This window comes from Aquila chrysaetos, chromosome 9 (assembly GCF_900496995.4).
Source record: "Aquila chrysaetos chrysaetos chromosome 9, bAquChr1.4, whole genome shotgun sequence".
NCBI classification, from domain to species: domain Eukaryota; kingdom Metazoa; phylum Chordata; class Aves; order Accipitriformes; family Accipitridae; genus Aquila; species Aquila chrysaetos.
This window is the reverse complement of record NC_044012.1, coordinates 44,588,044-44,602,552: the sequence shown is the minus strand read 5'-3', so window position 1 is coordinate 44,602,552 and position 14,509 is coordinate 44,588,044. Positions and strand designations below refer to the sequence as shown.

At 54.6% G+C, this 14,509-nt stretch overlaps 1 protein-coding gene across 3 annotated transcripts in view; it reads left to right on the top strand.

The window, feature by feature from the left end:
* Window positions 1-14,509, top strand: part of RTN4R (reticulon 4 receptor) — an 81,171-nt gene that overhangs the window by 11,878 nt on the left and 54,784 nt on the right. Inside the window, exon 1 of one of the 3 annotated variants that reach the window (XM_030026628.1) lies at window positions 152-565. The exons of 1 other annotated variant lie outside the window; for it this stretch is intronic. In XM_030026628.1, the coding sequence (XP_029882488.1) occupies window positions 268-565 (298 nt within the window). In that variant the 5' untranslated portion in view covers window positions 152-267. Of the gene's footprint in view, window positions 1-151; window positions 566-13,868; window positions 14,092-14,509 lie in introns of those variants that run through there. One more of the 3 variants, XM_030026629.1, reaches the window with a different exon arrangement.

Genomic DNA, 14,509 nt, shown 5'->3' with positions numbered 1-14,509 from the left:
CCCCAGGTCAGCGAGCACTATTCTGGTTTTCCCGAGGCTGCATCCTCCTCCGCGTGCAGCGGAGGGTGGTCCTGAGCCCTGGCAAGAGGCTCTGCTTGGGGCTGGGGTTGCTGCCGGCGCTCGGGCAACGCGACTGCCCGGGCTCCGCTTTCCTGCTCGACGAGTGGCTTTATGTCTGAATAATGGGCCCTTTTTCTCCCAGGTTGGAAGGGAGCACCAAGGGAGCAGCACAGCCAAAGAGAGACGTTTATATGAGTGGCACAATAAATGAATCTGAGCTGCCTCCTGGGAACCAGCCCAGAAGAGACTGACTTTACTTGGCCATGGCTTTCCAGTGGGAAATGCTCTTCTTTCGCTGTATTTATTTTTGGCTTTCCTAGTGTTTTGCTAGGCTTACAATTAATCCTAAGCTTCTGGGTGGCCAGCTGGGCTGCGGGGACAAAGTCTTCTTCAAAGCAGTTTGCTTGGTCATTTCCTGAGGGCCTTGGATGTACGAGGAGCTTGGGAGAGCTTGACCTGGGTCCACCTGGGTCATGCGCGCACCCCGCTTTTGATGGAGAAAGAGGTATCTGTGGGTGCAGACTGACGGGGGAATGGGGTGGAGAAGCCACTTGGCACTCTCCCATCAGATGGACGGGGAATTTGGAATTTGCTCTCCCTTGGGAAAGCCGGTATGTTGCTGCCGGGAGCCGGCACGCGGCGAAGGGACCAACTGTGTGTCGCTGCGTGCGTGAGTTGGTGGCAAGTTGGCACGGTGCGTGTTGCGTGGGTGTTAGAGCTGGGCTTGCCCCTCACCCCGGTGTACCTGGCATGTTTTTATTATCGTGAGGATCCCCCAGGACAGACTGCCTGCTCCAGCCTTGCCACCTGTGTAGCATTATGTGAAACGTCTTGGGATTGCGCCGGGATGGATGGGCTGCAGGACTGGTAGGCATTGAGAGGAGCTGTTCTGGGCTCCCCGGGACTCCCTGCACTGAACGGTCTCTGCCTTTGGTGCTGGAGGGGGATCCCAACCCTCTGACGTATTCAGTGCCTGCCTTTTGAGCTTGTTTTGTTGGCAAACACCCAGTGGGTGCCAGCCAAGGCAGCTTTCTGTGTGCTGTGGACTTGTTTCCCTGCCTGCACCCTCGTCCCTCCTGTTGCTGCAGCTGAGATGGATGCTCTGGAAGTGTTTGAGCTGTGTTGGTTTTGGCTGGGTTTCTGAGGCTTTCTAGCTTGCTCCTTGTCGTGATTTAACTCCAGCTGGCAACGAAGCACCACGCAGCCACTTGTTCACTCCCCCCACTCAGTGGGGTGGGGGAGAGAATCGAAAACTCTCGATCTCAACTCGTGGGTTGAGATAAAGACAGTTTAATAGGGCAGAAAGGAAGAAAATAATAATGATGATGATAACAATAATAAAATGGCAATAATAATGGTAAAAGGATTGGGTTATACAAAACAAGTGATGCACAGTGCAATTGCTCACCACTCACCGACTGATGCCCAGTTAGTTCCAGAGCAGCGATTCCCCCTCCCAGGCCAACTCCCCCCAGTTTATATACTGGGCATGACTTCACACGGTATGGAATACCCCTTTGGCCAGTTGGGGTCAGCTGTCCTGGCTGTGTCCCCTCCCAGCTTCTTGTGCCCCTCCAGCCTTCTTGCTGGCTGGGCACGAGAAGCTGAAAAATCCTTGACTTAGTCTAAACACTGCTTAGCAACAACTGAAAACATCAGTGTGTTACCAACATTCTTCTCATATTAAATCCAAAACATAACACTGTACCAGCTACTGGGAAGAAAATTATTCCAGCCAAAACCAGGACGCTCCTCTCTTCCTAAGATGAAGGCTTCACTGCCGCTCATCTGAGCGTGACCCCCTTGCCGTGCACGTTTGCGCCCTGTTTCTTGCTCGTAAAGCCACCCCTTAAGGCATGGGCTCACTGGGGGGAAACTGCTGATGTCAAAACTCCTAAAAAACCCAGTGAGGAGTTTGGGGGTTGCCCGCGCTCACTGTGTGCCGGTGGGAGACGGGCGTAGTTGAGCCGAGGCATCTGCCGCTGTCTGCTGCAATGCAGACAGCGTACGGGCCAGTGGGTAGAGCACGGGGTTGCCTGGCCGGGGCGCGAGGTCCAGCTCTGCTGGTGACCTGCTGTCAGGCAAACGATTTAGCGTGTGACATCCAGAGGCCACGGGCCAGCGGCCCCTCCTGATAAATCCTCGTCAGCGTATTGTTGTCCTTCTGTCCAGAGAGGAGGGTGACAGTCGTTAGGTCTGCCTCCCCCCCGCCTGTCCCCACATCTCCTGTGTTCAGAAGAGACTGACTCCAGACTGAACATCCCTGGGGAAGGAGACCGGGCAAACCGATGGCCTGCGGTACTGCAGGTACCCGGGTTCTATTGCTCTGACCCTGGGGAATGCAGCGCTGGACTGCTAAAAAAGACGTGTGAGCTCTCCCTGCGTGCAGGGCTGGGGAGGAGCAGGCATTTACTGCTCTCTCTAAAACTGAGAGATCCTGTGAATTAAAAGAATGAGCCTGACACTTGGCACCAGCAGACGTGGGAAGTGATAATGGGAGACAGGGCTGTAATGGCACAGGAATCTCTCGGTGTGATGGGAGCTAAATGATGCGGTAAGGAAAATTGCACCTCCTTGTGAGTGTCAAAATTGACGGAGAGGAAAAGGAGATGAACAGTGTTTGCAAGTGCACCCCAACAGCTCCTGTAAAAGAGCCTTGACCCACCTTCGGCTCAGGCTGGAGTCAGCCTGCCAGAGCAGCTCGCGTGATCCCTGGCTCCCCGCTCCTGCTTCCCCCAAGCCTCTCGTGCTTGGGAAGGATGGAGGTGATGGCCAAGATCAATCATTCGGGCCAAGTGCACGCTTGCGCAGCCTTGCAGTGGCCCTCCGGTCCTTTCTGGATCATGAGGCTGTACTCGTGGTTGTAAGACCAAAATGCCCATCGCGGAGTGTGGCTGTGCCTGGATGCACGTGGATACCACGTGCACGTGTGTGGGGCTACGTGAGCAGAGGCCATACGTGTGTTTGGACAAGCAAGGAGGGATTGGCGAGTGCTGCACGAGGGGGTGCCTTTGTTTCTATCATGGGACGGGGGTGAAAATGATCACGGGATGAGCACGCGGCTTGTGACAGGGAAGGGGGTCCGGCTTGTTTGTCACCCAAAAGAGACAGGAAAATCAGAGAGATGGAACAAAAATAATTAAACAAACGGCTCTGCTGAATACATGCGAGTGACAGGCTGTGCCAAGCATCTGGGCAGCAGTCAGCGTTGCTGTCTGTTGCAGGGGCTGAGCCCTGTGTGATCTGATGGTTTTGGAGCCGATGAGGCACGAGGCTCAGCACTGGGAAAAGCATAGCGGTGCTCCCTGTCCTCACCCGTGCGCCGGGCTCCAGGGGAGCTGGGAGCCTGGTGCGCATCTCGGCGTGGGGCTCTGGCAGCCAGAACGGGAGCGTGTGTGAAGGGGGACAGAAACTGGATGAGGAGAAAATGGAAGGTCTGTATGTAAATCAGCGGTGCCTCCTCCCTTGGAGAATCGTGGTTCCTTCCACCCCTTTCTCTCTTTTTGGCTTAAATTACTGAGGACATAAAGAGAGTTTGACATGAAGAGAGCTCAAAGGGGCTGGAGCTACTTGATGACAAAGGGAGATGGAAAAGATGGGCCAGTGTATAGGAGAAAGCACGGTGACGAATGGCACAGGGAGGATAGCTTGGCTGTTGCTTCCGATAGAACAGCCAGATGGCAACACGCTGAAAAGCGTAGGAGGAGAGCGTTTCGCTAGCAGGAGAGTCCTCCGGAGCTGCCTCCCACGAGGTCCTGCTGAAAGTCCACGGAAGGTGCAGCAAGGGCCACGTATTTCTATTTTCAGAAAAACATCCAGCAACGCCGACCTGCAGGCTCTCGCACTTCTGGCAGGGATGGAGGAGAGCTGAGGCTATGAGACAGCCCTGCTGCCTGCAGGAATGCAAAGAGGGGTCGTCACCAGTGCCCGCCAGAATAGCTCCTTCTGGAAAACCAGCAGCTGGTGCCACCAGCCTCGGCACTGCCCGTCTTTGGACCCTGTTTTCTCCTCACCCGACGGTTCTGGGTGCAGGTGCGTCCTCACGACCTGCTCCCTCTCAAGCATTGCCACCTTGATGTCTTGCTTCAGAGGAGCTTGCTAAGGAGATGAGAGAGCGGTTTATTCTTCAAAGCATAACGCTACCATCTGGAGGAGCAGAAACAAGGCTGGGGAAACAAAAGGCAGTAGGTAAAGATCAATATTGAATACGCATTTAGCAACGGTGGATATGCATTGCTTAGTGTTACCGAAAGACTGACGCTGAGCTACGTGGCGTTGCTGAGCTGGGAAACTGGTGCTGCAGGGTAGTCCTGTGCCCACGCTTCAGGGGAGGCCCTCTGTTTCTCCCACCATGCGTGCTGCCAAAGAGTTTCTCCCTGTGTTTTAGTAGCTTGTGGCTGAGCCTGAGCCCTCTCCCACTGAGAGCCCTCCCTGACTGCTGCTTTGCTTCTGCTTAGCTGAAGCCAAACCCTCCCTGTCGGGTGATTCACTCGCGCCTTGTTCATTTGAATTTGTAACAGTCCTTCTGCACACACTGTAAAGAGTATTTAATATGCAGCATTTTGCTGAGCCTGTAGCCTTTGGAGCTTTTTGTGGAGACTCTTTGTGGCCTCCCTGGACACATTATTGGAGCGATACAGTCCCAGGCACACTGTTGAAAGCAGATGTCATGCTAGTTAATACAGAAGTGTCTTCATTGCTTCTTCCCAGAACGCATCCAGTCCTGGCTCTTCCTCAGATGGGGTAATGGAGGTAGTGCTGGCTTCCTCCTTGGTGCCCTGGGCTGCTCTGCAGATGCATGGCCAAGACGTCGTCCCCTCCACTGCTTGCGGTCCTTCGGTTTGCTCCGTCTCAGAACTAAAGGTCACTGTGGAGAAGTTGCATGGTGCCACCCAAAAGGGTCCCCCAGCCTTGGTGGGCACAGGGTGTTTGTGCTCCCACTGCAGCAGGTTGGCAGCAGTTCATCCCGAACGGCTGTCTGCCTCTTCAGAGCAGCACCGGGAAATATGCAAATTTAACCTTTGAATTTACTGTGCTGTTCTTTTCCCGGGAAATGTCACTCAGGGCATCAAGCTGGGATTGCCTGGTCTTGGGAGGGGAGCGGGCATCAGCGGCATGTGCTCCGTCTCCGGGGATGCATCTGGCCGGCCCGCAGCGTGGGGAGCTGGGTCCTCCAGGGACACGTTAGGTGCTCCCTGCGAGCAGGAGCTCCCGTGCTCTGCCTTGCTGCCAGCAGAAGCTGCCCTGAACCGATGCGATGTGACGGGCGGAACGTGTTTCGGTGGCTTGAGCTGGCTCCTGAGTGACGTAAGGAGGATGACGTCCCCGTCGCCGGGCCGGGGAGCTGTCGGCAGTGACGCATCTCACAGCGGCGAGAGCGGCTCGTGGGAGCCAGCGCCGGAGAGGGCTCCTCTGCCTCGAGGGAGGGGAACGCTTGCGGGGTCGGATCCAGATGATGCTGCTGCGGCGGCAGGAGGGAGCTCCCCATTCGGTTGAATGCGCAGCAGAGAAAGAGCCGAAGGGAATCCCGGCTGTCAAAGCTAGCAGTGACTGATAGGACGGTCCTAGCTCAGACCAGAGACTAAGATGAAGGGTTGAGTTTACAGGCTGTCCCTGGGAGGTACCTGTGGAGAAAAAAAAAAAAAAAAAGTGTGATTACAGTGCAGGCAGGAGTGACTGTGCAAAGAAGATGGATTTCAGCACAGGTGAATAAACAGAGACTGTATCAACATTCCAGGAGGGCTTTGCCCTGGTTGCTGGACCATCTGTGCCAAAGCCTTTGCTCCCACATCAGCTCTGTTGCTTTTATGAGTTCCTGCCGGCGTGGATATGCCTATTTCTGCGGCATTTCCACCATACCTATGTGGGCTGTGCCAGCTTCAGGTGTGGCTTTGGGGAGGCAGAATGTACCTGAAGAGCACTGCGAATGGCTCTGGTTGTGTGGCCCTGGTGCAGAGCGTTCCCTGCAGGTTTTACAGTTCCCTGAGTTATTACATTTGCCACTACAGATCTGTCTTTGTTTAGGACAAATGCTTCAGGGTCAGCAGAGCAGGAGCTCTCAAAGAACAAGCCAAGGTGTGCAGCTGGGCTCTCCTCCAGGACCCTCCGATAGCAGCCAGCGTGGGCAGCTCCAGGCTAGCAAGACCCTGAAATAACAGAGCAGAGTGTAGCCTGCCTTCACAAGCATCCCTAAAAATAGCAAGGCAGGATGTCCATGTGATGGGTTTCAGTAGGAAAATAGATTCATTTCCCAGCTCCCAGAGGGGTTTTTGGAAACAGCAGAGAGTAAATAAGGGTTTTGAAAGTGATGACAAATACCTTGGAGGTGCCCTTCCAAGCAGCCTTAACTGTTTGAAATTACACTCACATCTCCAGTGGCTCTGAGAAGGGGAGCGTGAGGCCCTGAAGATCTCCAGATCTAGTGTGCTCTTATTTGCTTGGGTGCTAATTAAGAGAATGTCGAATCTCTGCTATGTATTCTGCAACTCTCTGTAAATTCAGATAAGAGCCATTACAAATCCATCACAAGGTGTATTAAAAACTTCTCAATTCATAAACAATGCACACAGCAGTCTCCAGGAGAAGGACCGTGAGCACTGGAGGGGAACGCAGGACAGGGATGGCCACCAAGTCAGGGAGCAACGAGTCGGGGTGAGGAGGATGCTGCCCGCTCAGTCCTCATCCCCCAGGAGCAGGGCAGTGCAGGAAAGGGAGTCGTGGCAGGCTCCGTACGGGAAAGCTGCTGGTCTCCCAGCTGATAGTTGAGGGCTGCAGCTACTGCCGGAGCCCTTGGTTTTGCCAGATGTTTCCCTGTGGCTGCTTGGGCGCCGAAAAAGCATCACGGTCTTTGTCTCGGCAACGTGGGTGGAAAGATGAGAGCGGTGCAGGGATGGGTTTCCCTGTCCTGTGCAGCCTGAGAGCGTGTGGCCGATGGCCGGCGTCACCCAAGGGACGCTGGTTTAAGCCCGTGTGGCAAGAAGAGGGCCCTGTACCAGACCTAGACAGCCCGCCCCAAGGCTACGCAGGCATTCTGGACTGAAGTGGGCTGGATTATTTACACAAAGAAGAATGGCTCCACGTGGAGGTGGGGATTAGAGCGTTATCACCTCACAGCAGTGGCTTGCATGGAGCATGCTTCTGATCCCACTGGCTAACTGGGATTTGAACTGGCCCGAAGCCTGCATGAGTGCCTGGACCACTGGGGTAACTTTGGACTTTGCATGCTCCTTGACCAGAAGTACCTTCCTGGTCCAGAGACAGCCCCTCCTAAAAAAGTTTTCTTGAAACTAGCGCTAATATATGGAGCTTTCACCATATTCACATTTTCTGATGAAAAATTGCCTCTCAGAAGGGGAGTCCTCACTTGTCTAAAGAGAAAGGACACTGGGGTTTGAGCTGCAGCTGTGGTTAATACACAGATGCAAGAAGGAGGTGGGTTCCTGGGCGGGGAACTCAAGTCCTGAGTTGTGGTGGATTTATGTCCCTGGAAAGCTATTCAGAGAATTGCCCTACTGCAGGAGGAACCGTTCAAGCAAATCCCATGAGTTGTTCTTTCAGAGAACTTAGGTCCTGAGAAAAAGGGCTTTACCGTCCGCTTGTCCTCTGGGAGCTCCAAGGAAGGTCTGCAGGCTGAATGACCTGGAGCAGTTTCCTCCCCTTTGCCTCCAAATCTTTTTGCAATAGCTCACTGAGGAATATTTCCATTTCAGGAAGCATTTCCTCTCCCAGATCTGGATGCTGTGCTGGTGTCACCCACTTCTGTGATCTGCTGCCTCTGGGGACATAGAATTTCAATTCACGTTAACTATGCTCTTACCCTGGGGAGAAGTGTCAGACCAAGACAGACCTACTCCTCTGCCCCCCTTCTCCACGTTGCTCTTCTACCAGCCGGGCTGGGCTTTCCTGGTCTCCACTGTCTTTAGGACATCAAGGGCAATAGCTAAGAGGGACAGTAAAAGGAGGTAGCCTGCTTTTACTAAAGCTATCTCAATTCGTGTGTTGGCACTGATGGTGCAGTTTCTTCAGGAGCAAGGCAGCAGTTGTGTCCCTTGCTTAGTGGGTTCAGAGGTCTGAGTGTCCCTGACAAGGTTTGTTACTTGGCTGATCCTGATAACGTGACGTTTTGAGCCCATTGTGGAGCATGCCTTGTCCAAACTGCCTTTCACTCCCTGCGGTACTCCCAATTTGTGTCAGTTGAGGGTTGATGAAGCGATGTGTGTGACAAGCATCTGGGTGCTGCACTCACAAATCAGCAGGGCTAAAGGAGAGCTCGCCAGGCAAAGATGCAAAACCTAAACAATCCTCAGATAGCATCTTAAAGCCCTGACAGGCTCCAGACAGGTGGTTTCTATAACAGACTCTATTCTCCACCTGCCCTGGGGCAGAAATACTGATCTGTCTTCTGCTGGCTGTGCCAAGAGACTGTTCAGCCCCTCATAAACCCATTGTGCCCTTCAATGTCCATTCGTGGCACCTGCACCTTCTCCTGAGCATTCCCTGTCCTGGGTGAGCACGTGTCGTGCTGCCAGGTCTCCTGGCCCCGCAGCACCTTGCAGGGCAGCTCTGACAGCCACGAGTTTGTCCCTTAGGGCCAGAGGTTGGGACCTTGGAGTCTGGCCTGAAAATAGCAAAATACATACAATTGCTGTGTCTCTGTAAAAAGACTTTTTCTGGTTTCAGGCTTCACTGTCTAGATGGACAGCGGGCGGGTTGGAAAGGAGCAGGGGGGTTGTGCGGTGATGGCACTCGCACGTACCTCTCCAGCTGTGCTGACTCAGCCGTCTCCAGCTGTTCCCGAGGCAGCTGTGCAACACCCTAAGTGGCCGTGTCCCTTATCCCCAGCAAGGGGTCCCAAGGGGGTGACCCCAGCCCACCTCCTCGGGTACCTACCTATGCTAAAGGTTTCCAGCCACCACTATCTGTGGTAACTCCCTTTCCAGGGAGGGTGACAGGTCCGGTTCCAGTGACCCAAGGTGGTGGCACCTGCTCTGCTCGAAAGCAAGACCGCGGTGGCCTCAGTGCACCCACAGCATCATCAAAGGGCTGGATGGCGGGGGGTGGCAGGGGGCTTTGGGTAGAGGCTGCACGTGCCGACGGGTCTTTCACAGATTACTGACCGGGTTAAAGCACTCCGGCATGTCTGCCCCGGCGCTGTGTAATGCTCCCATGCCGTCTGCCCTGCTAAGAAATTCCTTCGGCAGGCTACGGCCAGCCAGGCGTGTGGGAGCTGCTCTTGCTCCAGCTGCAATCCGGGGTCTGTTTGAGGAGCGCTGGGGCAGCGGAGCTGCGTCGGCAAACCTGGGACAGAGGAGAGCGTGGGGCTCTGCCTGGAGCGATTTGCCTCCTGGATGTGTCTTGGGCTGGAAGGAGGAGCTGGATGTCCTCCGGAGGAAGGTGAGGGGAGCCAGACCCTGTGCAGGGCCAGAACCTCTCCATCCCACGTGCTTTTCTCCCCAGGCTGGCTAAAAAGTCTGCGTAGAAGGTGGGTGGCACCTCTGTGCACCCTCGGAGGTTGGTCCTGCCACCAGGGCAGGCTGTACAAGCTGAGATAGTTTCTTGGACGTGCATCCAGCATCAGAAGCTGTGAGCTGCAGGGACGAAGGAGTGTTTGTCCCCGTTCCCGTCTTCCTCGTGCTGCTTTTCTTGGCTCTGGAGACAGCCTGCTTCTCCATGCCATCTGATATCTGATCTGTGTGTAATGTCTGCAGGTCCCCTGCTGTCTGAGGAGAGATGGGGCTGCTTAGTTAAAACCACAGACGTTAATTACTTACCCTTATGGCTCTGCTAAGATCACGTTCGTTTGAATTGCCACAGACCTCCCTTGCGTCTCCAGAGACAAGGGACCTCAGTGGTGGCTGAGCTACACGTGAGACCGTCCGGTCCCGGGGGAGAGCGGGGTAACCCACGTGCAGTCGAGGAGATGGTGGCTGGAGCCGGGTTTGGACCGCGAGTCTGGGGGGGTCCCTGCAAGCCCCCTGCCTCTGGGGCTGGGTCACGCCAGGGAGGAGAGCAGGGCGCGGTGTCTGCTGCTGTACTTGGGAGCCGGCGGTCTTTGGCCAGCAGCGAAGGAATAGCAAAGGCGTCTTGGAGGGGCTAATTCTTCTGGAATTCACCTGAAGGAGAAGAAATGACGGGGGAGCCAGCTCGTGGCTCGTCTGTACAGAGGCACCTTTGCCTGCGGTGCAGGTGTGGGCACACGAGGGACTTCCCTGCCACAGCCCGTGGGTGCGTGGCGGGACCGATGGGTCTCCCGTCTCTGACAGTATATTGCGGTTGCACGCATCCAGAGCTGGAAGACATTTTGGGCGAGAGCTGCAGCTACAGCAGAGCTGCCTGTGCTCCGGGGTATAGGCATTTCTTCCAAAATTCATTCAGGAGCAAACATGTGAGCTGCTTGTGCACATGTCTAACTGCAGCTGTAAAAGAAAGCAACAGAGATTTCAAATGGCAGTGCCTGTTTTACCATTTCAGGAAGAAGTGTGTCTTATTATAATTGCCTTGCTTATTTGGAAGAAAAAACCCACTGTAGTTACTAGAAATTCAATATAGAAATTACTAGTTACTACCCTCTGTAGACTAATTTTGAGGGTAGAAGAAGAATGAGGAATTTAATGCACACTATAATGAATGTCAATCTTCTCTCTTAATGAATAGGAATCACAGTTTGCTGCACATTGTAGGGAAATGAAAAGCATCCAAAGTTCAATTCACTTTTTTCTTTTTTTCCTTTCTTTCTTTTTTTTTTTTTTTCTTTTTGAGAGAGATAATACGGTGCACAGCAGATGGGTACATTCATTTGTGAACGCTAAGGATTTTTATCTCTCACTGTACAAGTCAAGGTTTTCCTTCAACTGAGCTTTGTAAAATTTCCTATCCAAGCTGAGGCATAATGCCGTTTACAGAGCTGGATCCTTGAGAGCAAAGTGTTGGGTTTTTTTTCCCCTCCCTCCTGTAGCAAACCATCCAGACAATTAAAAGCAGAGATGACCCAGCTTGTGCTTGATATATGTTTGCTATTCTCAGCCGTGGCTTTGCTTGCTGGATTCGCAGAGGAGCGTGAGAGTGTGTGTGTGACTCGTGCAATTAGGTCCCTCGGAAGGGACACAAAACCCCATCCCATTGCTGCACATGAAAGCGGTACCTCTGCCTGCTTTCTTAGCTGCTTCCCTTGCCGGCAGGGATGCCCCACTGGGAGCCAAAGGGCGAGTTTGTGGCAAGAGCTTTAAATTTGAAAAAGCCGATGCAGTTAGTGTGGGACAGCCTCATTCCTGGCTGAGGAGGCTGTGCAGGAATTCGTGTTTTTTAGCAAGGAGAGGGTGGGCTCCTCAGCACGGCCCAACTCTGTGGTCCACAGGACCTTGATCTGAGAGAGGTCGCTTTGCTTGCGTGATGCGGGGGTCTCTGGAGGAGCAGAGCATCTCGGTCTCGCAACGGGGAGGATGTCTGGGGAGCAGCAGAGCCGGTGCCAGGAGCCCTGCCTAGTCCCCGTCCCGCTGGTGCTGTTCCTTGGCAGCCTTGCCGCTGCGGGAGAACCACCCTCCGGTGTCGTTCAAGGGACCTGCTGGAAATTGCTGAGCTCCCGGCTGTGGTCTCAGTCAAGCCAGGCTGGACATCATGCCTTTCTCTATGGCTCCGTTAGGATCTCGGCTCGCTTGGAGACAGTTCTAGGACACCTTGCTGCAGGCAGCCCGTGGCTAGAGGCCAGCGGCTGGGTGTTGTCGCTGGCAGCAGAAGGCTTGGCGGACATCTCTGGTGATGGGGCCAAGGCCCTCAAGTCCTCTGGCCGATGCGGCTGGAACGGCTGAGCAGGGCTTGCTTGCCGGTCTTTCTAAACAGTGGTGGCTCATTGCTAATGTTCTCCTGGCTTAGTTAAAAGTTATTCCCTGAGCCTGGATGGCCTTTAGACTACGACTGGCTTTTCAGGTTCCTCCTCGCATCTCTCAGGGGTTTGAAGCCATAGCACTTGACTGCATGAGAGAACCATGCTCAGCTGAGGACCAAGCCAAGCCCCAGCCTGGCCTGGAGGGACACTGGTGGAGAGGGTCCTGTGGCCACAGACCCGTATTACAGCTGAGGTGATCCATGGACTAATTGCTGCAGAAAGGACCTGCGCGAGCCCTGAGCGGGTCCATCTTGCCGTGCTCTGTATTTTCTTCTAGTTCCCTGAGCTGAACCGTCTCAATGCTCTCAGGAAGGAGCTTTATGAGGAACAGCACCCTCAGATGACCCATCTGTCAGCCTTGCATTTCGCGCAGTACGCGCCGAGCCTCTCTGAGGGTCGTGGTTTGGCAGGTGGAACCACGTTGCTGCCCGTACCCCTGTCCCAAGCCTTGCAGTGCAGCCAGACGGGGCCAACGCTGCCAGTGCAGCCCACCCGCTAAACCAGTGCTAACTCTGCACACTGAGACCTTTCTGTGGGAAAACCCAGACCTTGTGGAGCAGTGTCTATGGGAAAGTCCTGGACGGAGGCTTATGAGAAGGATGCTCTCATGACTATGGTTCAGGTCCTCTGCTCAACCCGTTCTCCACTGGAGGCTGTGCAGATCTCTCTGGAGCCTGTTCATCTCCCTCTCCTCTGCATGGACAGCAGTTGGTGTGGGTAAGGCTCTCTGTGATGTGGATTGCTTCTTGCATGCTGCTAATTCATGCTGATGAAGGTGGTTTTAAGGCACGCGCCATGTGCTGTGATCAGAAGGTGGAAGGTCTGAGATGGTCCTTAACTCCATGAAGGTCGATTCCACCAAATCCCACAGTGTCTCTGTCTCCTGCTCATTTTGTGACCCCCCTCAGGCTTGAGCGAAGACAGAGCTACATCTTTTTTCTGGAGCTAATTCTGCCCATCTTCTGCTCACAGCCTGTGATTTCCTTGCTGTGCCCAGGCAGCCGCCCTGTGGCCCGAATCTGCTGGACTCGGTAGCAAGGGGAAGGAGGCTTTGGGGCGTATGTGAGGGTTGGGGGTTACAGGGGTACCGCACAGAAGAGCCTCCCCCTGCAGGTACCAGCACCCAGGGCTCAGGCGTGGAAGGGTGTGGGATGTACGGGTGCAGCAGGGGGGAAAGGGAATTTCGAGGAGCACCTGGGGGACAGGGCTGAGGGCTTGGCCCCATCAACCCAGGAGTGAGTCCCAGGAAAACTCCCTGGGAAGGGACATGCCGGCAGAGCCCCGTGTGCCCTCCGTGCGAGCCTGGCATCCAGATGCAGACCTCGGAGGGGAGCTGGCTTGCAGGGGCCACGGGAGCCCCTGTGGCCACTGCTTTGGGGGGTGGAGGAGAGGAGAGGCAGCTCTCCCCCACGCAGAGGTGCTCTGGGATGGTTCTGGAGAGGTGCCTTGCTAATGTGGTCCTGGGGATCCGGAAGGTGATTTTCCGTCTGTTTTCTCTCATGTGCAAATGCAAACTCCAGCTGAGCAGATGCCGGCTCTGTGCCAGAGGAGTTTAGAGTTCCACTGTTTTAAAATATTTATTAATGTGAAGATGTAGTTAGCACTTAAGCTGAGGCAATACAGTAGAAGTCTTTTTGTTGGAATGGAAGTTAGTGATGCTGAAAAGCCATTAAGCTGTAAATATAAACTATATTAAGTGCTCAGTAGCAACCTTAAATATCCCTTTGTTGGTTGCTTTGCTTCTGCAAGGCTGAGTGTCTGTTGAGGGGATTACTCACTGCTATCGCTCCACGGCATGCCCCGCTCTGCCTGATAGCTTTAAGAGGGGCGTGAATGGCTTTGCAGGTGAGATTTCCCGAGCTGCACAGCTCGGTGCTTGCCTTTCAGCAGCTGATTATTCCGCAGCCGATCGGATGCTTGCAGGGACTGTGAGTGGAACAAGATGGCAGAGCAGCTCTGCTCCGCCTGGAGAGGCTCTGCTGGGATCCCGTGGTCGCCTGCAAGGGCTGAGCTCACGAACCACCGGCCGGTGCCTCATTTCTCTCTCCTTGGTCTCTGGTGTGTTGCAGAAGCTGCTTGTCTGCCCTCAGGTCTGGCAAGTCCAGGTCTGGATTCCCACCTTGTCCTGGAGGCACCAGCACCCGAACAAGGTGAGTCCCGGCAGAAGGGAGGCTCTGAGCAAGATGCCGTGCTGCCTGGATGTGTGTGCTGCCCGTGGACACGACTCACAGCCTTCCACATTCGGCCCCTGCCGAGGAGTCCCTTCCCATCCAAATGGCTCTTTGCCTAGTACGGGATCAGCCCTGATCCTCTCGTCCTTGCAGATCTGTCAGAAGAGATGGGCTTTTCTCAGAAAGTGCTGCCAGAGCTCAAAGCGAGTGTCAGCGAGTCTCTCGTAATCACGCTGCCTCCGAGCCTTCCCTTCTCTCCGTCCCTCCACGCAGGCTGCTCACCAGCGGGGTGATAAGGGGAGGAATGGGGCGGTGCTGGCTGTCTTTGGTGGTCGGTGGGTCATGACTGTGCTCCCTAAACGCCGGCTCGGCACGGGGCAAAGCAGAGCAGCAGAAG